General features: G+C 38.5%; 1 protein-coding gene across 1 annotated transcript in view; it reads left to right on the top strand.

Moving 5' to 3' along the window:
* Positions 1 to 22,994, top strand: part of LOC124775929 — a 97,377-nt gene that overhangs the window by 56,927 nt on the left and 17,456 nt on the right. The window contains exons 6-7 of the mRNA XM_047250777.1: positions 7,349 to 7,531; positions 18,638 to 19,740. Of these exons, the coding sequence (XP_047106733.1) occupies positions 7,349 to 7,531; positions 18,638 to 19,740 (1,286 nt within the window). The remainder of the gene's footprint in view (positions 1 to 7,348; positions 7,532 to 18,637; positions 19,741 to 22,994) is intronic.

Here is a 22,994-nt window from a genome sequence, read left to right as displayed (position 1 = left end):
CTTACAGGATTCAGGCAGGTTCATACAAGGCAGGGAAGCTTATTAATGTGAACAGGATACAAAGCTTTAAGTGCAGCCTAGAAGAGGTAGAATGGGATGAAGTATACACAGAAAATGATGCTGATGCAGTTTATTCCACTGTAGATTTGTCTCAATATTTGAGAGTTGCTTTCCTGAAACGTTATCCAAAAAAGCTATTACAAAGTCAAGAAGCCATGGATTACTAACGGAATTAAGATATTGTGTAAGAGGAAGAGGGAAATATATGGACAGGCAAGAATAGGTCAGGATCTGATGTTACTTGCTTACTACAAAAGATACTGTAACATTTTAAGGAAAGTCATCAAGAAGTCAAGAAGCTTATGCATTCTGACAGAAATTAATAATGCAGATAATTAGATTAAAACTATATGGAATATTGTCAAACAAGAGATGGGGCAGCCTGACAGTGCATATCATACCATAGCAATAAAGCTAAATGATGATGTTGTGAGTGATAATTCACAAGTTGCAAGTATCTTTAACAACCACTTTCTGAATGTAGCAGCAAAAATTGGGTTAAAGGTTTCAGTTGAAGAAGCAAAAAAAAAATATGTTAAAAATGTCATTCCCCAGAACTTTAGGCCTTTAGAAATAGCAACAACATCCCCCACTGAAATTAAGGGAATTATAAATATACTGAAAAACAAGAGCTCATGTTGTGTTCATGGAGTCTCTAACAGAATTTTGAAGTGTTGTTCTAATTTAATAAGTGGAGTCCTTAGCGATATAGCACAGGGAATTTCTCCAGGCAGATTGTAAAATGCAATTGTCAAACCTGTTCATAAGAAAGGGGACACGAGTGAATTAAATAATTATAGACCAGTCTCATTGCTGACTTCATTTTCTAAAATATTCGAAAAAGTTATGTATTCAAGAGTAGTCTTACATTTAAGTGAAAATAATTTACTCAGCATGTCACAGTTCGGATTCCGGAAGGGTTACTCGACTGGGAATGCTATTTACACATTTACCCATCAAATAGTACAAGCCCTAAATAATAAATTATCGCCAGTTGGTATTTTTTGTGATATATTGCTATATCTAATTCTGTACACCGAATAGAGTCATACCGACAATTGATGTAGCATATGAACAGGGCTCAGTTAACAGGGTAGATTTATTCAAATTTTTGGGTTTTCACATTGATGACAACTTGATCTGGAAAAAGTATATTACTGAGCTTCTCAAACAACTAAGTTCAGTTTCTTTCGCTCTTCGTATTATTGCTAGTCTTGGTAATAAAAAAATCAGCTTCCTAATGTACTTTGCATATTTATACCCAGTAATGTCTTATGTAATAGTTTTCTGGGGTAACTCACCACTTAGACATAAAGTATTGATTGCACAAAAGGGAGCAGTGAGATAATTAGTGGTGTTCATCCAAGGATGTCCTGTAGGCACCTTTTCAAGGAGTTACGTATTTTAACTGCACCAACAGAGTACATATATTCACTTATCAAATTCGTTACAACTAATCCATTTCAATTCGCGAAGCCGCATGGGATTAGCCGAGTGGTCTAAGGCGCTGCAGTCATGGACTGTGCGGCTGATCCCAGTGGAGGTTTGAGTCCTCCCTCAGGCATGGGTGCGTCCTTTGGATAATTTAAGTTAAGTAGTGTGTAAGCTTAGGGACTGATGACCTTAGCAGTTAAGTCCCATAAGATTTCACACACATTTGAACATTTTTCATCAATTCGCGAAGAACAGTGATGTTCATACGTACAACACTAGAGGGGAAAAATGACCTTTCCTATCCATTATTGAAGCTGTCAGTTGCTCCAAAAGGAGTATGTTATTCAGCAACAAAAACCTTTGATCATTTTCCCAACAACATAAAGTGTTTGGCAGGTAGCAGATCAAGTTTTAAATCTAGCTTAAAAAATCATTTCTTTTGAACGACTCCTCCTACTCCATGGACGAGTTTCTGTTTCAGATATGGTTAGAAAAAAAATTACCTCTAAATATAGTTGCGTGTGTAGAACTAAAAATTTCAGTAATATTAATATTAGCACTATTCATGTGTGTATATATATATATCTTGTAATCTGACTTGTTCCACATCATATCGATAAAATAATCAGGAAAATGATATATGGAACACGACATAACTAAAACTAAAACTAAGGACACCTGGACCACCCAGTTGCTGAAAATTGTGCCCTATACAATGTGCTCCACTTCAGTGACTGCTTCAGAGCCTGTGCCATATGGATCCTTCCTACCAACATCAGCTTTTCCGAATTGTGGAGGTGGGAACTCTGCTTGCAATATATCATAAGTTCCCATAGCACGCCTGACCTCAGTCTTCACTAGTCCCAGTCCTTCACCACCTATCCCCTTCCCTGCCCTCAGTCCAGCACTACATAACCTTCTGTTCTACCAGTGCACCCACTAGTCACTCTACCTTTTTTCCCCTCCTCTGTTTCTCTCCATCTCTCCTTTCCTCCTCCCCCTTCAAACCTCCAGAGTACACTTAGCAGCCGTAACCTGTCTTCACCACATACCTACATGCTCCTGCAATCAGCACTACATCCCTCCCCCCCCCCCCCCCCCCTATCCTGCTATCCCTCCCCTTCACTGCTGCAGCCTTCTCCTCACCTCCACCTCCCAGATTTCTTCTCCCATCAGGCACAGTTGCATGCAGTCCAGCTACTGTGACCAGAGACAGTGGCCATGTATGTGTGAGTCATACTTGCATGAATGAATGTGTGTGTGTGTTTTTTATGGTAAGAGAATGCTTTTTTGGCCGAAAGCTCCATGTATGGTAATCTTTTTGTGTGGCTGTCTGGGACTTGGCATCTCCTCTACATGATGGATAACAATCTATCCTTTTCATTATATTGTCAGAATCAAGATTACCACATTTAGAGATATGGGGCAATATGTGATTGCTTAATGGGACACTTTATTTTTATTATTATTATTTTTTTAAAATTGTATTTCGATTGCCCCCAACACATTTTCTGGCATACTATCTCAATAAATTAGAATGCAAAATGTGCCTTTTGGAGAACACGCTCAGAATACCATATCCAGAAACACTCAGAGTTACCCATTAGAATATAAGGCGCAAAAATATCTTAAATATGGTGACATTGGCCAATATGTTGGATGTGTACATGTCTGGCATCAGCCTATAGCTTTTGTTATTGTTGGAACAGGCAAACACTCTGCATCCTTGTCTTCACTTTCTTCTTGTTTCCGTGCTACCTGTCCTGCAAGGCTTCATCAGTTGTCACAGACTAACAGATGGTGACACATTAGTTACATTCAGCATATGCATCAAACTAAAGTAGTTAATGTTTTTGCTTCCCGCATTATTTGTTGTTGTTGTTCAGCTGGAATTTTTTCATTTTCTGGTGTGATGTCTTCTTTAAGTATCTGACGAAAACCAGCCTTCCTGAAGCAGTTTGAAATTGTACACTCTTGCACGGAATTGCAGGCACTTCTTACAAAATGCTTAGCATTGATCAGCTTCTTCTGTACAAGACTCTCATTGTATTTTTGTTTCAGGCATTTTATAATGCCAGAGTAGAATAGTTGAAGGTGGCTTCTGCAGACAGTAGGAGAAAACCTTACATTTATGTGACATAGGTATGACATACTTTGGTGCTGTACTGTGCACTGGTCAATAAACAGTATGATTTTGCTATTAACGTCCAACATTGCATCCCAGGTATGCAATAATTTTTCGAATATAGTTGTTGTTACCTATGCTTTTGCATTAGATGCGTATTTACAGGGAAATGCTCACACATTTTTAAAACAGTTTTGCCTCTTCACCTATCAAGTTATTAGTGGCATTAACCTTTCCAGTTACAAGTGGCACAAGCTTTTCTGTTTCCCTTTCATTACAACATAATGAGACAGTCAGTCTTTTTGCTAAATTTTCTGCTATGGCATCTCTCTCATCTGAACTCAGAATGGTTTTTTCAGACAGAAGGTGCAAAAAATAGCCCACTTCTTCTGCACTAAAAACGTTATCGCCACTGTACCTTTCTAAGATTGGCAGAAGAGTATTTTTTCATGACTAGACAATGTCAATGTTTATGCTTCCAGCCTCTCCTTGAACACATTTATACAGTAAATCCAACCATTAGATGCTTTGAAATATGCATTTGTGCCAAATAAATCATTTTATAATGAACTACAGTACCATCAGTTGAAATACATCCACTTCAGTAACATGTTTTCCAGGTCTGGAAACTGAACTTCTTATGTACAGATTTTTGTTTCTCATTTCCTCCTTAGAAATAAATTGCTTTAATTGTTTTTCATTTTCTCACTGTTGGATTTAATGTTGATGGAAGAATGTTCAATTTTCGTGCAATGTCAGCACGCCTCAAGTGAACTTTTATCCACTTCCTGAATAATGTTCCACTTTTCTTCATTTGTTAACTGTCTCACTGTCTTTTAGTCCATATCATATTGGAACAGTGTTAAAAAAGGCCACAGACTGAGAGTCAGTCACACCTTAAATACCACTGAGTTACACTCTAATAACTTTTCAGTTTATTTTTTGCCTGCTACAACTTTAATCCTGCCTCCACTGAACAGCTCTGTCTCCCTGGATGTTTCGTCACTTCCCAGCCACAAGTGCCCTAGGCCTACCACTCCCAGAACTCATGGCTGCAAAAGTTGCAGCAGCCAAACAATACAGACACTGCTGAATTTAAACACACTAAGCAGGGATGGAGAATGTATAAACAAGTTGTTTTAACAGGCATTTGATGCAGTTGAGAATAGGACTTCCAGAAACTGACATACTATATGGGAAAATGCAGCAATGAAGGACATACTAATGAGATTCCATTGTAATTACATTTTAAGAGTGGAAAATTGTAGAACACAAAGATTTTGTACATGAATAACTTTTGAAGTTTGAATTTTCTCGAAGAAGAAAAATGTTTGTTGAAACGAGGAGAAAGAGGACTTTTAATTAACTATAACAATCCAGAAACAAACAATTTTTTGCAGCATCGGAAATTTCCTCTGACTAAATGTGTAGTAAATTAGTAATATTTCATTAAAGAAAATGTTTCCATAAAAACCAAATGTACAATATCATTGGCTTTCATTAAATTACACAGTGAGTAATAAAGTTTAATGAAATAACGTCTGAACAAGAATTTAATAGTTTCATGTATCTTATACATACAGCTAATGAAAATATGTCAAAATGGGCAAAAATTACTGTGTGTTTCAAAGTGAATATGAGCATTTTAAGGCTTTTTAGTATTTATTACAGTTGACTTACAATTATAAATAATAGACGAAACCGTTTTGCTAAGGGAAGAGTACGGGACAATCGAGGAAGAGAGAGAGTCTTTTACGCTTAGCCCCAAGAAATCATTTTGGAAGACTAGTCTTGAATTAGAAATTGCACTGACATCTGGGTGGAGACTTTTAAGGAAATGCTTGCAGTTATGTCCTTATCATTTGCAGTCGTTACAAGCTCTGAAGCCTACAGACTACAGTTTACATGCCAATGTAGCAAATGAAATGTTGCTGCATGATGAAGACTCTCTGAATTGTGTTACTTCAGTAATGAATCTATATTTGACCTAAGTGTGATGTGAACACACATAATGTGCACATCTGTGGGTCATCAAATCCTTAAGAGATGGTACAGCTGCAATGAGACTCCCATAAATCGAATGAGATGGTACAGCTGCAATGAGACTCCTATAAATCGAATTTTTGTGTTCCATATTGTGGCCTTCCTTCTTGAGTGAAGCAGCTGTAACTGATGTTTTGTTATTTTGGTCCACTAGAACTAAGGCTCTTTCCTCAATTATGAGAAACTAACATTATTTGGCAGCATAACGGCGCGACCCCTCACTGGCATAACTTTCTCTCTCTCTCTCTATCTCTCTCTCTCTCCCCCTTCTTCTTCTTCTTCTTCTTCTCCTCCTCCTCTCCTATTTTTTTTTTTATGATTGATCAGACGATATTCTACCCGATCACTGGATTGGATGTAAGCAGCCGCATGACAGAGCTTGTTTCACATAGCCTCCAGCTTCACCCAATCTGATACTGTGCATACTTTTACCTTTGGGGGTTCATAAAGAATCACGTGCATATGCCTCTGTTACCAGCAGATCTACCTGACTTGAGGAACAGGGCTGAAGTAGTTGTTGCAGCAATTACTCCAGACACATCGATCAAGGTTTGGGAAGAACTTGCCTATTAACTCCATGTGTGTCCTTTGTCAAATGGGTTCACCTTAACATGTGTAAGAAAAACTGTTTATTTTATATACACTCCTGGAAATTGAAATAAGAACACCGTGAATTCATTGTCTCAGGAAGGGGAAACTTTATTGACACATTCCTGGGGTCAGATACATCACATGATCACACTGACAGAACCACAGGCACATAGACACAGGCAACAGAGCATGCACAATGTCGGCACTAGCACAGTGTATATCCACCTTTTGCAGCAATGCAGGCTGCTATTCTCCCATGGAGACGATCGTAGAGATGCTGGATGTAGTCCTGTGGAACGGCTTGCCATGCCATTTCCACCTGGCGCCTCAGTTGGACCAACGTTCGTGCTGGACGTGCAGACCGCGTGAGACGACACTTCTCCAGTCCCAAACATGCTCAATGCAACTATCCTTTTCATAATATTGTTACATTCCATCCCAGATTTTCAATTGTCTAATGATTTGAACTTTAAGCAAATTCTAAGAAACTAGTTATAACGTGAATCAATACAATACCAATTGCCATGTAACAGATGTATAAAATAGGTATAACATGTAACAACTGCAGTATATAACATACTTTGTATGTGTAATTGTTCATACTATTATTTCTGACATTTGCAAAAGCCATTGTGATGGCTTGATGCAAAGAGAATATAAATAAATAAACAAGTAGGATAGTCCTATTTTTCTCTGTAGGTCAGGTGGGAACCATTTGTGCACAGCTTACCAGATCGTTTTTCCTGGCAGTCACTTTATTTTTCATTTTATTTTTTAATACTTGAGGGCAACAGGTATTAAACATATCTGAGAATATATTGACAAACAGTGTAAGAGCATTCTAAAGATGAGAAATTTAAAGGATACCATTCTGTTTAAATTTTATTATCGTTACCTGTGACCTAGAATGCAGGAGATGGAACTGCAGTTCCGCACTGGATTATTATATGGAAAGAGTCTTTCCATGTCAGGTAGTAATTGTTTAATAACTCTTAGGGTTGCCAGACATGTTCCTACTAATAATCAGTTTGAAATTTGAGTTGTTGATCATGTCCAGCAAATGCAGGACATTATAAGTATTTTATTTGTCAATAGGCTCCTCTGAACACAGCATCTATACATCAGAGACCCATGAAACTTGTCCAGTCATCCACAGTGGACCAAGAGCAACGGCCTATGGGGCACGGGGGGCGTCTGAAAATACCAACGCCGCCTATTGTCAGCCCTTTTGTCGAAAGAGTAATGAAAGGTTATCAGCCAGATATGTTCAACGCAGAGGTAATAATCTACAGTTTATTCATAGTTTAATAGTTTAGTTACTAAATGGTGGACATAGTGACAGATCACTTAACAAATTGCAAAACTGCTATCATATTTCACTGTGTTAATGCATTTATTCTCCCATGCTATAAATATGATAAATGAGACCTTGTTTCACAGTGGGAATTATTTATTTATTATGATCTTATTAGGGCCTTGAGACCCTCTCTTTGTCAGACCAGATCACTTGTCAAGGATTTTGTTTTACTGCTAGTACAGCTGATTTCTATATTACATGATGATAGCTTAACTGCAGCAGAAGAAAGTACTTACCAAAAGTTAAGACATTGTATATGTTTAGCTGAAAAATATGGAAATAACATTGGATATGCAGTAACTGAAACAGTGTATACTAGTATTTTTCATAGACCAGAGGAAAGAAGAATGGAAAGTATAGAAATATGATGGTGGTGGTGAGACATCTATTAACCCAATCAAAAAGCATGAGGTTGGAAACTATGGTAGAGATTCAAGACACAAACAGTTGATAGTGGATTGTATGCAGATGGTGACCAATTAAAAGAAGGTGTTGATTTGGTAACTGTAGAGATTGTAAGAAAACATAAGTTACTTTTAAACACAGAAGAGGTACTTGGTGAAAGTTTCCATGAAGAGAAAATAGAAGTGATTAATGAAAATGTTTGTGAGGCTAGGAGCAAGAAAGAGAAAGAAAAAGATAAAAAGTAAAATTGGATGGGAGAAGCTTGGCTTAGCTCTCGTTTATCTTGAATCTCCTGCCCAACAAAATTCCAAGGTGACTGGAAAAAAGTACAGGTGACTCCTGAATATAAGAGGGGTAAAAGGAACTGACCCAAACAATTACATATCATTACCCCTAATTTCAGTGAGCATATATATTTCCAGAAAGCATTTGACACAGTACCACATTGCAGACTTTTAATGAAGGTCCAACCATACAGAATAGGTTCTCAGATATGTGAGTTGTTCGAAGAAGTAATAGAACGCAGTACATTGTCCTTGCTGGTGAGTGTTCATTGGAGACAAAGATGCTTTTGTTGTCTGTATAGATAAATGTTCTGTCAAATATGGTGAGCACCAGTCTGTGGCTGCTGATGACTCAGTAGTGTATGGGGAAAGTATCATCTTTGAGTGACTGTAGCAGCATACAGTTACAAATTGGAGAGAATTTCTGTTTGTTGTGATGAATGGCAGTTTGTTTTAAATGTGGGAAAATGTAAGTTAGTCAAGGAGAGTAGGAAAACAATCTTGCAGTGTTGAAACACAGAATGATTGGTGTAATTATTGAAACAGTCGTGCACATTAAATATCTATGTGTAACTTTGCAGAGCAAGATGAAATAGTACAAACACTTAAGATCAGTTGCAGGAAAGGTGAATGGTTCAACTCCAGTTTACTGGGACAATTCGAGGATAGTGCAGTTCATCTATAAAGGAGATAACATACAGAAACACATTTGCAACCCATTCCTGAGTATTGCTTGGGTGTTTTGGATCCCCACTCTGTCAGATTTAAGGAAGAAATTGAATCTATTCAGAAGTATGCTGCTAAATTTGTTTCTGTAGGTTTGATCAACACACAAGGATTACTTAACCAGTGTTTCTGACAGACTGAAGAATGATCCTGCTGTCACAAACATACATCTTGCATTATGACCGTGAAGACAGTTTAGAGAAATTGGGACTCTTACAGAAGCATATAGACAGTTGTTCTCCCTCACTCCCATTTGCCAGTGGAACAATGGTACAGGATGCCCTCTGCCATGCACCCTACAGCAGCATGCAGAGTAAGTTTATAGATGAAGATGTAGAAATACAAATTACAGAACGCAAGAATAATGAGATGGGTGGTCAGAAAGAATTAAGGAACTAGTATCAATGAACAGAGCTGGGAGTGTGCAGCTATAAATGAAGTTCAGATTAAAAGAATTTGAAAATTTAAGCATCTATTTGCAAAGTTCTGACACTTTGTCACCAGATTCACATGATCGTAGTATATCAGTGGGGAAGCAGGAAACCATACTATTTGTGCTGTGTTGTTGTGTGTTCACTGTATGTTGGCATTGTATACTGTTTGTGGTTCCGTGTTTAATAGAATTCTTAGCAGCACAATCCATGAACTCTATCATCATGTAAATCTCATATGTGTATATTACATGCAGTATATGTGTTTAGTAGGGTCAGAACACTTAATTATTTCCTAAAACAGCTTGCCATTCCTCACATACTCTAAGTATGTTCTATTTATTTTGGGTGTTTAACTCCACTAGCTACTTTTCCCTTCCTTGTTATTTATATTAAAGTGAGCAGTTAGCTTGTGTGCAAAACTAGGGTTAAAAGTGCTTGTGCTAATCTTAATTCGGAATGCATATTTTATCAAAGAACACATCATTGGTGTATATATCTCTGGGAAGTATTCAACCTGAAAACATTATTTATCAGGATAAATAGCATTGCTACAAGAACGAAAAGGCCTCTGATTTTCATTTCTGAGAAACTGGCAGCCATCAACTGTAAAGTGTCCTAGTCTGGTGTTAGCTTACACCATTGGGATGGTGCTGTTCTGGTTTGTCACATTAGATTTCTTCAATTTTGTTATGTTCTCAATGAGTCAACTGTTCTCTTTCATCTGATCCAATAGATCTTATCTGAAATCAACCTGCACTCTTCTCATTGATTAAATTCTGTGTCTTTCAATGTAAGTGTTACACATTGGTCCTTTATTAATCATGTCCAGTGCATGTCCTACCCAGTTCGACATACTCATAATACTGTATGTAAGTCATGCAACTCCTCCTTCTGTGAACAACTCTCCTGATTTGTATAGTGTCTTCACTTTCATCCATTCACAAAATTGCTGCAGCTGGGAAACACAATGCTGCTCAGCAGTTTTTAAAGTGAAATTGAGTGTGCATAAATTCATTCAGAGAAATGGCAAATAACTTGAAAAGTAGGCCACTATTTGTTATCATGTTCAGCAACTTCAGAAAGTTTGTCTGTATGGTGCTGTTAGTTGCTTAACATAGTAATGGGAAGAACTAAGTCAAAAGTTCATAATGTTTAACCACATAACTCAACGTTGTGCCAGGATTTTGTTTATCTGCATTGTATTGAGCCAATTAAGTCATTCAACCTTTTGTGCAGTTTGTACATAAACCTCCTTTCATTTATAAATTCATAACTTTCTGTCTCTTTTCTTAGCTTTGATTCGATTGTCTGGACTGTTGAAATGTAAGCCTTTTTTTGGGTGAATTATTGGCTTACAGTTGAATCCATTGTAAATTTATAATGAGGGACTAAAAGCTTTTCGATACACGTACTACACTATATCGGATCATTTTTCGCTTGTCACTGTACACTAATATAGAGTGGAATTTTACTTACTATGCATATGTAGAATAACAACAAAGGCTCTTAACTGGCTGATCATTGAATCGAAATGAGCATTGAAGACATACACTGGTACATCATTCCATGCTACTTTAACTCTTTACCAGAGTTTATGTAACATAGTGGCCTTTTAATTGGTGACATGCAAATCTGTTGGCAACCTATGAACAGACATTTTCAATTAGTGAGAGAGCTGATGAAGAAGTTGACCAGGCCAACAGTTGAGCACCCTCTGTGTTGTGGTATAGTAGGACAGCACAGGAAACATGTGATCTTGCATTATTTCTTTGAAAGACGATATTGCAGACCAGATTTATCACAGCCATCAGCCTTAACTCAGAAATGTAAACAATGGCTGTCCAAATTACTAGCTAAGCAAATCAAAGGTGATAGTGTTGTATATTATGTGGCACTTAATTCCGTCAGGCCAGTTAGTTGGTCCCATATGTCAGCAGAATCCTACCTTGCAATGTTCAGTCTCCTTTGAGCCTCCACATGGGCATATATCCATAGTGAGACTGTGCAGAACTGGGATTCACCTTAAAAGAAGACATAGCGCCATCCCTATGCTCAGGTTTGCCAGTGGGTGCACCACTGTCAGCATGCATCTCTCTGCTGGCACCTCGAGGAAAGCTGCAACAATTTTTGCTGTGGTTACAATCTAGGGTGCTCCAGATGTAGCTGCACTGTCCATGTGGTTATTCCTCGTACCTTGAATCAGGGAATGGATTTGATTGTGGTAACATGGCTGTTCGATCCCATATAGCAAGGAGAGAAACATACTGCGTAATCTTCCTCTATTTCCAGAATGTATTTGGTGTTCCTCCTTTGTGTGGGTACACCATAATGCTGACTGTATGCATATCCTAGCATTTAGAACGCTTCATGCCAGTTTGCTATGGTTGCATGCCATCTTCATGGTGTCACTCTTTTAATGGCCAGCTGTGCATTTGAATACCCCTTTTGCAATTTGCAGTCAGAAATTGATTTTACACATATTAAATAATGGAAGTTTTAAGGCTCATGTAATGTTTTGTTTAATGTTAGGAGCAGCTGGCTAACGATATGTGCCTGATCTTTGTGAGAGGAGCAATGGAAACTTAATCCATTCAGTTTTGGCTCTGAATCTGCTGTGTCTTATCATGACACCATCTATTGACAATTTAATTTTTTGGGGGGGATTACATTTTAATTTTTTTTATCATTTTGACAGGTCACTTGTTTCATTAATTAGTGGTTTCCACTGTAGCTACAGAAATAGTTACCTCTCTTGAAGAAAAGCATCTTTCTCAAATTTTGGTTACATTTATTTATTTTTGAAACTAAGTTTAGTTTTTGCATTTAATATATATTTAAATTGCATTCATAAATGAGACTGTGTATTGACTTCAATGTTTTCATATGGTACTGTAATGTTTACTATTGCTTGACCCATGTTTGTTATAACTTAATCTTGTTTTCTTGTGGTTCCTTGATGTTTATTATTATAGTGATCAACTGTTGTGCATTGTAACACACGGTACTATATTAGATACATCTGAGTGATTATTTAGTGATACACACACAGTATTAAGTAGATGCAGAACACACTCACTAGTTTTGTGTCCCTTATAAGTTACCGAACCACAGAATTTTTCATTTGTCACAGGGAGCAATTCTGTCTCTTGAGAGCTTCAACAAAACTTCTAACTAGTGTTAAAATTTTAGTTTTAAAGTTCACTGTATGTGTGGCATTTCAGTGGCTCATACCAATAATACCAATAGTGGCAATATAAATAAGTGACTTACAAACTTTTTTGTTTTTTTACATACTTTACTTGAACTGCATGCTACACACTGAATGCCTTATATTTTGCACATCATATTCTGTGTGTGTTAAATTATTCCACTTCTGTTGCTTTCTTGGCATTGCCTAGTCTTGCCTGTTGATTCAGTCCAGAAACACAATGCAAAAACTTAAACACACCATTTTTTTAAGACATGAGTCTTAAAAAGTGATTTCTTGTAAAAGAAAAATAAGTGTTTGCCTCTCCCTATCCCCAGAGAACTTCTGTTCTTCTCCCTTCGGCTACCTTTTGCTTTACAGAAATGATTAGTGGTACCACAGGTCCTTATTGTGTTCATACAGATTTCTATGAAAGAGATATGAAATTATTTTGATACAGAGTAGCTGAAAGATTCGAAATTCCATTATTCAAAAATTAGTCTATGATTATATTGTTATAGCTCTCACTTGTTGATCATCAGTATAAAATTATGTAAGTGGAAACATCCTGTTATCTGTTCTACACAACCCTACCTGTGTATGAATGTGGAGATAATCAAGTAATGAATAACAGATTGTCTTTCAAGTTAGGATAAAATATTTTATGCATCTTATGGGTATAGGTGCATCAGTGACTTGGTCCGAGGCAAAGGAAAATTTCCCAAAATTTTTTTTGCTGATGATACGGTCGTAATTAAGTATATATATTTGCAAGTCCTGATACATCTAAGACAGTGACTAAATAGGTACATAAACAAACCACTGCAAAAAGTTTAACCTTTAATATTACAGCAACTCACACCAAGCAGCTCCAGAGGAGAAACAATGGCTTACGACTACCAGCCACAGAGATGGAAGGATAGAAAATTTACGTAATATCTTTATCTTCATCTTGGGATTCAAGTAAGACATATAAGATTTTTGAGTAGCTCCTTGGGAAATGACTTTAATGTTGCTTCTTGTTAGGGTTAATCCTGCTGCATTTACTTGCATGTTTCTGTATCTTATGTATTTCTCCCCCCATTTGGTTTTGTGTGGTATCAAATTTTGCAGTGTTGCTGTTAGGGTATAGTGATGATGCTGCTGATATATTTGTTTGAAGGCACAACACTTGGATCTTTAATGCCCATATAACATTTTTTATGAGACAAGGTTTTTTAAAAGAAACCTGTAAAAGTTTCAACATAATGAAAAATACCAGCTTCCTTGAAATGAAGATCACTGTCTCTTTCTCTAAATCTCTCCCTCTCTCTGAATCCCCCCCCCCCTCTCTCTCTCTCTCTCTCTCTCTCTCTCTCTCTCTCTCTCTCTCTCTCTCTCTCTCTACCTACTATCAATTTAGGCATCAGCTCTAAAACTGTATGAGACAGCCACTGTACAAGACGCTAAAACCTCCAGCCTCAAAGTGTAGGTTGAAGTATGGACTATCATTAAATTTTAAAATGTCATGTAACAAACTGTTTACATAACTGACACCACAATGGGCAGATCCTCCCACTGGAGCAGAAAGCAATAACCTATATAGAGACAATTGAATAAGACTTCTCTCGCCTTCCATTCTGACGTAAGGAAAAGGTTTCAGCATATAGGGGAGTGATACATTTTTCAGCTCTGTCACCTTTACAGACTTCCGTGGTTGATATGTCAGCTCCATTATTTTCTTTTATTGCTGAGTGCCTTGATACGCCTGGTTGTTACATGAAGAAATGGGTATCTACTAATGACACGAGCCAGTGGTGAAAAAAAAATTGTGGCTTATTCGTTTGCTTCTGTGCTGAATGTTAACATGACAACAAAAAAGTCATGTCACCCACCATTTTTACATTCACTTATGAAAAATAGAGAGTACATCGAAGGAGAGAAGGAAGCAAAATGAAACTTTGTGCGTAGAAAGGCTGTGGGGTTTTATATCAGTCAGACACTGCTCCATCTCGAGTCTGGCTACAGTTGGTTGAGGAGGATGTCATGTGGCTGTTGAATCATCTCCAGGGATAAGTTGACTTACAACTGTTGTAACTGGCCCTCAGTAAAATGGACTTTGGTACTGGGATGCTGTTGACAATGAAACTGGCCCCACATATGTTCTATTGGGGATAGATTGCGGAACATGGCCAAAGTAGCCACTTAACATCATGTAGGAAGTTCATATGTCATGTACCTTATTGGATGAGTGTTGTGCTGCCACTAGACAGTACCAGGATACTATCTAATGAGAGTTGAGACATATGAGGAGGCAATATGTCTGTGATGTACCACTGTATCATCATAGTTCCCTGAATCACTACCAGAAATGACCTGAAGACACTTCTAGTGGCTCCTCACACCATTCACAATAGCAGTAACACCAACGTCAGAATGTATTTTCTCTCATTTATTCTCTCCCTTAGTGACAGAGGTCATCCGAGGTAATGCAGAACCTATATTTGTCATCTAATGAAGTGCTAGTCATCAACAGTTCATGTTCCTCACGATTGTCACCACTTTGTAAACAGTCATCAGTGTGGCACTGCTAATGGCCAACATGTGGGAGGGCAATTCAGTGGACAGCTTCTGTAATCTCCGACCAATGATGAAGGGTGACACTGGATGACAAGTCCATTACTTCTGTTTGGATGGCAGATGCAGATGTAAGAAGGGCTACAGTAGTCTTGGCTCACAGATGGTGATGTCCCTCAGTGTGATCAGACTTGGTTGATCCAAATGTTGGTGATGTGCAGTTTACCCTCTGGTTCCCTTTCAATCTACATTGGACTACTGACCTGTTCAAATGCCTAGATATCACAGTTTGATTTGAAAGCCCTGTGTAGACCCACAGTAATGCCCATTACAAACTCTTGCCAAATGACACAAGTGCATGGTATTCCCCATGGCTATTCAAAGTGCTTGCTAACCATCTGATGCTAAACATACCCATTATATACATTGAGACAAAATTTCTGGCAACCCTTCAGGAGGTAAAATATGTGGTATAAAAGTGACACACTACCTAGCTTTTGGAATTAATAGTTGGAACTAATAGTTGTTTTCATCCTAAGAAAGTATGTCGTATTTACTTCTCTGGCACTGCTACACATTTTTCCTGTTGAGGGTAATTACTGGCCCATCCAGGATTTGAACCCGGGACTTCTTGCACCCAAAGCAGGAATCATGCCTCTAGACCAACAAGCCAGCTGCCGGCAGTAATGTTACTAATTGTAAACAGTCCACCCCCAGGACCACCATGCAGTACTTTGTGAGGGCTGATAATATGGCCTTGTCATGACAGCACTAATTAACTCTTGTGAGCATTTTACCTACCACAGATCATTGTAATTATAGTCATTTAGATACCCATTGATGTTCTGTGCATGTACAAAATTGCTTCTATAACAATTCATTCCAGGTGCTTAACTTTTTTAGTCAGCCATTAAATTTATAGGCTTGTTATGTAATGGGATTCTGGGAAGCTTTCAGGTTTTATGATTGATTAGGCAAGTTTGATATTTGTTTGATGAACAGTTTGTGAAGTTAATTGTAAAAACAGAACAGTAGAAATTGTCGGATTACCTAGTCTGTCAGATAATGATACCAGGTAAGTGCTTGTAGAGTTGTCTTTATGCCTGAAATGATATCAGGGGGAAATTATTTGCATGAATAACTGTTTGTGTAATCTGAACTCTGCCATGGAAATGTAAGTCCAGTCTTGTTCTGTATTCTTACAGTAGACTCATCTGTGGAATCAGTTGTACTTAGTACAGACAGAGTTCTTTAATTGTCTTTTTCATTGCAGCTTCTGATTGCACAATTGTAATGCAATACGTTTTTCTTTCATTTCTTTGGAATATGGATTATATGGAGTTTGGTTTGGATAGTTTCCCAGAACCCACTAAAACTCATCCCATGTTTTGTAGTGGTTTTTACTATTTACAGTTTTTTTAGTTCCGGTCTGGAGGTATGTTAAACAAAATTTATTGTTATTTCTGAGAACAGACAGAAGGAAGAATTACTCAGTTACACTTGCAACCTGGCCGTTTTTCTTTACCGACAGCTGCTTATCATCTTTGGCTGCATTTATGACACATTCAAACTGTTTTCCAATTTTTTTATGGAAAATTCAAGTAGCTGTACTCTGAAATAAGGTACTCTCACATTCGACAATAAGGGGAAAAGACTGCATTTAGTTTGCAGCTGTTGCTTCCATGACACTTTACAACAATTCTCATTGAGCACCTTTGATATATGATGTGAATTACTTCATGTAGATCTACCTTCATTTCCCCACTGATGAAAACTTGTCCCAAAATGTGCCATAGAGTAATGGTGCGTATCCAGCAGCTATTGTACATTTGAACATTGTTAGTTATATTGACCATGGAATTTCGTAGCAGTGCTTTACAGTGGGAAATATAATATTCTACATAATAGACAAGTGATGCACCACTCACAAAAAACAGCTACTTTCGTGTTGAAGTGAATGTTGCATGCACATATTTTTGTTCCTTTCATCCTCTTCCTGTTCTTTTTCGAAGGCTAGCTGACTGCCCTGATGCTCTCAATGTGTGATCATTAGGTATTTCGCTCTTCTGGTTTGTATACAGTAAAACAAAATGCCCCATTCTTGTTGGTCAAATACAGCTGAGGAAAGTATTATTCTGACAAACAGACAGAATGGCTGGCAAGTACTTCTCTATAGGAAACACAGCCTGTTATTACCAATAGAAACACGTAAAATAGGATGCAGCACTACTAACTTTCAGATAGTAGGTTCATTTGTCATTGTGGAAGGTGAGGGAGGAGGCAGGGGGTCATCATATTTTAAGATCAGAGGGACCAATTTTTTATGTGGTGCAAGGGAGGTAAAGCTGAAGGAAAAGCATTGGATAACATAAAGGGTAAAGATAACACATTAGTAAACAGTGTGGCAGCTTCAGTTCAGGGGCTATAGGAGGTCCAAGATAGATTATAGGAGGAAGAAAAAATGAAAAGTGGAAATAATAATGAAATAATCAAATAAAAAGAAAAGGGGAAAATAAAATACAGAAGTAGGGAAAATATGGGTATTGCACATATTGGTGGGGATGGTGTGGAGTATTAAACATTTATCACTGTGATGAAGGTAGGAAGGATTGGGCATATGCAGACATACACAGGAGACATTATGAATTACTTATTGACACCAAACCTTTCTTCAAAATAAGTAGACCATTTTTTGTTTTACATTAGTCACACCTCCTAAAAAGTTTGTATCATTAACCTTGTTAGAATGCCAAATATCTTTGGTTAACTGTTGTTGATGTATGCTTGTGCTCTTTCTGATGTGCTACATGTTTGTGTTATTTGCTGCTACACATATAAGGGATTGCACATTTCGTGTGATCTCTCTTTGTTTGTCACTTCTTCCTTATAACTGACTACTTCCCTGCATATTATGAAAAATGGAAGGAGATGGAATGGGGCAAAGAGTTCATAGAACTTAGTTACAGCCTTTACTGAGCAAGCATATGTAGTCCTCTGGAAAGCAGAAAACCTGTGATATCAAGTGTCAAAATTCAAGGTGAAGTCCTCTACAGGTTTTACCTGATTTCTGGCCTCATTAATGTTTTTGCCACTGCTTTTGAAAGTATTTTGTGCTCAGTGTATTGGTCTGTTCTGTGTATTTTGAATTTATTGCTGCACTAACACTATTCCCAACTACCTTCCTTAAATGTAAATAAGGAGTTTCATTTCAATGTGACTTGCTAAAAAAGTAATGCCAGAAACTTGCACCTCTTCACTGTAAAGCAACTTTGCTTTGTTTGTGGGCTTTATGCTTTTGCACAGTGTTTTTGTTCATAGTCCTCTTATAGCTTTTTGTTGTGGCTTCACTGTTTTACATTGTCTTTTCTTATGTATGATGATCCAAGAAACATGTGCTAACTACACAATGTCTCTAATACTGACTGAACCTTCCAGGACTTATACAGATACCAGTACAAGCTGCCTGAGAGGGAGTGGGCTGCTCGATTTGCATTGCCACAAGATACTGTGCATGCAAGGCATGGAACAACAACAGTACAACAACTTCCTTACAGTCAGCCAGTTATTATGTTTCCTGAGCACACAAGAATCCCAGCATCACCAACACAACCACTGCTGTACAAAACAGTCCACACTGTTGGGCAGTCCTCCCATCGAATGGTTGTACCGCCACCATCAAGTTTTTTCGATGACTCCATGAATAATTCAGCAGTGAAATTACCAGTGAACAGTGTGCAACCAGCACCTAGCAGTACAAACGTGCAACTCCGCTCTGAACTTACTGCATCATCTTCTAACCGAATTTCACAGGAAGCTTCACTTCCTTCTGTGAGAGACACTGAAAATTTAAACTGTGATTGTGATGTTATGGATCTGTCACAGGACAAAAGCACGCCAGAGTATAATGATAAATGCCAAGTGGTTAAGTGGAGTGACAGAATCCCCAGAGGAACTGAATTGCATCGTCCTGTTATGGAGAAGCCAAACAGCATCTCTTCATCCCAAGCTATTAGTGAAATACCACAATCTTCAGACTATATACAAAATAATATTCCAGACCACCTTCAGGTCAACATCTCTGCAACAAAAACAGCCCTTCATTCAGAATCTGTGGATGAAAAATGTAAAAGTGAAAGTCTGTGTGGTACTCCAGAAAAAAGGTTGTGTCAAGATCCTGACAATAAGACAAGTGCTTTATCCAATATGCACACCCATCAAGTGACAGCGATGGATTTGTCACCATCTACCATTGTAGACTGTACTACCAAATCAACACCATCGCAGTCATCACCACGTATGCTGGGAGCCAGCCACCCTCAGTCATGTGCCACAAGAAGACCTTCACTAGACTCAATACAGCATGCAATGAATGGTAAAGGTGCCAGCTATGTAAATTGTGGACAGCAAAATCAAGAATTGTGCACTGTCAGCTGTTGTGAGCAAAGTAGATGTGCTACACATACCAAGAGGCTTGCAGCAGCTGGTTCTGCTTGCTGTGGTGCAACCCAACTACCACAGCAGTCACCTAATGATGAAAGGTAGAGTTATGTGAATTTAGATTTTACCTAGTCACTATTATTTAATGTAAAGAGAATATTCTCAAGTAATATTTAATTTTAATGCACAACAGAAAATTCTTCAGCATGAAAAGAGAATTCAAGCTGAAATTGCATCAAATTTTTGATGTGTATGAAGGCAGCTGTGCCTTGCAAAGACTATTCTTTATGAGCCAGCAAACCATAGGTACTGTGAATTAAATTAGTAAATGCAGCTATTTTGTGAATATTTTGATTTTGTGTTCACTGATGGCAAGTTTCATGTGAGTGTGTGTGACACGCCCATCGGACACATTCCTGTCCATTTTGGGGAGCTATACTGTCCATCAGTATGGAGTAGTGCTTTGTGCAGCACTTATCTCTACTAGGAGTGCATTATGAGCACTATTAGTGCAATAAAACATTAATAAGGTGCTGAGGTCTGTGCCAATATAGTATCTATAATATGCCTCAAATTGTATTTTTGAGTAGAATAGCCCCAGAAACTCAAAATAAGTATCTGTGATTTGCAGCATGTATGGCTGTTTCTCCACAGATACTCTGTATTTCTCTGTAAGGCTACTTGAAAGCAGCAGTGTTCCAGGCATTATCTTGCTGTAGTACAAATGAGTTGAATTTGTGTAGGAGCTATCATATTCATGGGCTGGAAGAAGCACCTTTTTTCTGGCAGTCATTTTGCACTTGTCAGAGGAATATGCACTGTGGAGTGCTACCAAGTCTATTGTGTCCATGTGGCTACCTATTGGCACATCCAACTACAGGTTTTACTATTTATTGTAATGATCTACTGGCGTGTATGTTAGTGCTTGTGTTGTACCATATAACATTGCAGTGATCTCTGTTGTTCTCTCAGCAATTGAGTATCTGTAAATACAGTTGGATTTAGCTCAGTATTCTAACTCCTTCCATATGAGTATCAACTGATGGCTTACCGCAGAAGGTCTTATATATTACTTGAGAAATTTATCTGAAACTTAATGCGTTGAAACCAGATCAGTTCTGTGGTATATTGTCTCTGTAGGTGCCCCTCTATTGATATATGGTCCTCCACATTAATTTACTTGATTTTTTGCTTGTATAATTCCATTTGAAAATATTATCTGGCACATTTTGACCAAATAGCCTTTAAATAACATGTCATGTTTAGTGAACTTTATCTGCTATGCAAGGCTGTGTGTCTTGATGCAGAAATCCATGGCTGTGCACAAGAATGACTGTTAAAATTTTAGTACATCTAGAGTATTGTTGCAGTGTCTGTGTAGCTATAGGTTATGTAGCATGGGGATTCCAAACAAATTCAAGATACTTCAACTTTAAAACACACATGACAGAATTCCCATTACAATGTAACAGGGTAAGACGGGAGGGTATGGGCAAGTGGCTCTGTGCTGGAGGTGGTTTTGGAGATGCAGACAATGTAGGCAGCCAGTCTGTTGCCAAAACACTTAACTATCATAGATCAGTATACCTGCAGTGTGCAGTAAACAATGTCCTTCAGACGTGAACATGTCTGCTGGGTGAGACCGGACAGAGGGGCAGCAGTGACACAGCTGGTAGCTAGGACTATGGCAGGCATGCCCAGCAGAACTATCCAAGTGATGAGCACAGAACTGCAGACTGTGGAGCAGTGATCAGCAATGGCAATCCGCCATGATGCAGTACTTACTGCCTGACCCAGACCGTGAGGTGGTGGCAGAGTGTTGGCTGCCTGGGCTCAGACAGTAAGATGGCAGTCATTGGTTCATAGCCTAGATGGCAGTCATGGCTATGTCATATGGTGATGACTGGCACAGGCTGTGCATCATAGTATGGCCCAACTGTACCGATGACAGACGGACTGGACCAGGGGTTTTGAATACCGCTGCCTAGGGCTGACTTCGTGGAAGAGACTGTGTTTTTGTGTCATTTGGAAATGTCTATAGCAAAGGTCAAAGGTTGGGATCTGACTGTTGTGACTCAGCAGCTGGTCATTATCCCATATTTGGCCAGTAGCTCACGGAAGTGGACTGCTTGGAAGTGGCGGCTTATGCTGAGGAGGTTGCTGTGTAGGCAGGGACACTGACCAGCTTTCAGGCTATGACTGATTACAGTTCTGGGCTGTCTTTGATGACATTTGAGTTCTGTGCTGCTACAGTTCCTCCCCCCCCCCCCCCCCCCCCCCTCCCTAAATTAACCTGGACTACTGGATTACTGTTTAAGTATGTGGCTGCTACATAGATACTTTACATTCTACTGCATGAATTCGGAGTAAATACTTCTAGTGTAACTTCTTGCATCAGCATGTCCTTCCCTTCTCTTTGTCACTTTATGTACACTATCTTACTCTTGTATATTCAGATATGGAGTTTCTAGGTCCCTTGTCCTTTTCCATCACTTTGTGTTGAGTTATAGCTGCCAGCAAGGCTAGGGTGTGGACCTGGAGTTTAAACAGAGGTAAGGGTAGGATTTTAAGCAACTCTACATTTGAACTGGCAATACATAATACTTACTATTATCAGGATTATGCATACAGCTTAAGTCAAAGTTTCTATGGCCATTTTTTGTGGATATCGTCTGATCCAGTGAAGTGAAAAGGGTCAGATCTATCATACCATTTAAGTAGGATTTTGAAGGGTAGGTCTGGCAGGTAGATTAATGAGTAATTGGTATTTAGGATGATGGTTCCATTGATGGTAGGTAACTGAAAAATAGGTTCTGAGATGCCCCATTGTGTAGCACTTATCAGCAATCCCTGTCCCTCCAGTTGTATTCCTGTTCACAGCAGGTACAAATGACAACTAGCGATTTTGGTACTGAGGTTACCCAGTGTGACCTTATCTTTTGAAATAATTCAGTTTCACTTGTGTTGGTTCCCCAGGGCAGTCGGTTGCAGGCTACTTGAGTATCAAACAGAGTTTAGTCGCATGACTCTAGGACTTTGTGTGTCCATTTTGTGGGGTGGCCAGTGACTTGCCACTTCTGGCACTTCAGTAACAGTGGAGAGTAGTACTTAGTCAAACCCCCATCATCTTAAATGAGTATAAACTGACCTAGCAAACATACACTATAACGAATTGGTAACCTTACATGCATCACATGTACACGCAGTCAGTATCATTTACTGCCAACTGCCAACCTACATCGTGTTGCAATCAGCACAACTACTTCTACACAAGACACACACATCGCGAAACAGTAAACGTGTGGCACCAGGTGACACTGATGCTATCCTTCTAAACTGAATTCCACATGCTAAG

Source organism: Schistocerca piceifrons, chromosome 1 (assembly GCF_021461385.2).
Source record: "Schistocerca piceifrons isolate TAMUIC-IGC-003096 chromosome 1, iqSchPice1.1, whole genome shotgun sequence".
NCBI lineage: Eukaryota > Metazoa > Arthropoda > Insecta > Orthoptera > Acrididae > Schistocerca > Schistocerca piceifrons.
Note: the sequence above shows the minus strand (reverse complement) of the source record. Positions and strands in the feature narration are given on the sequence as shown.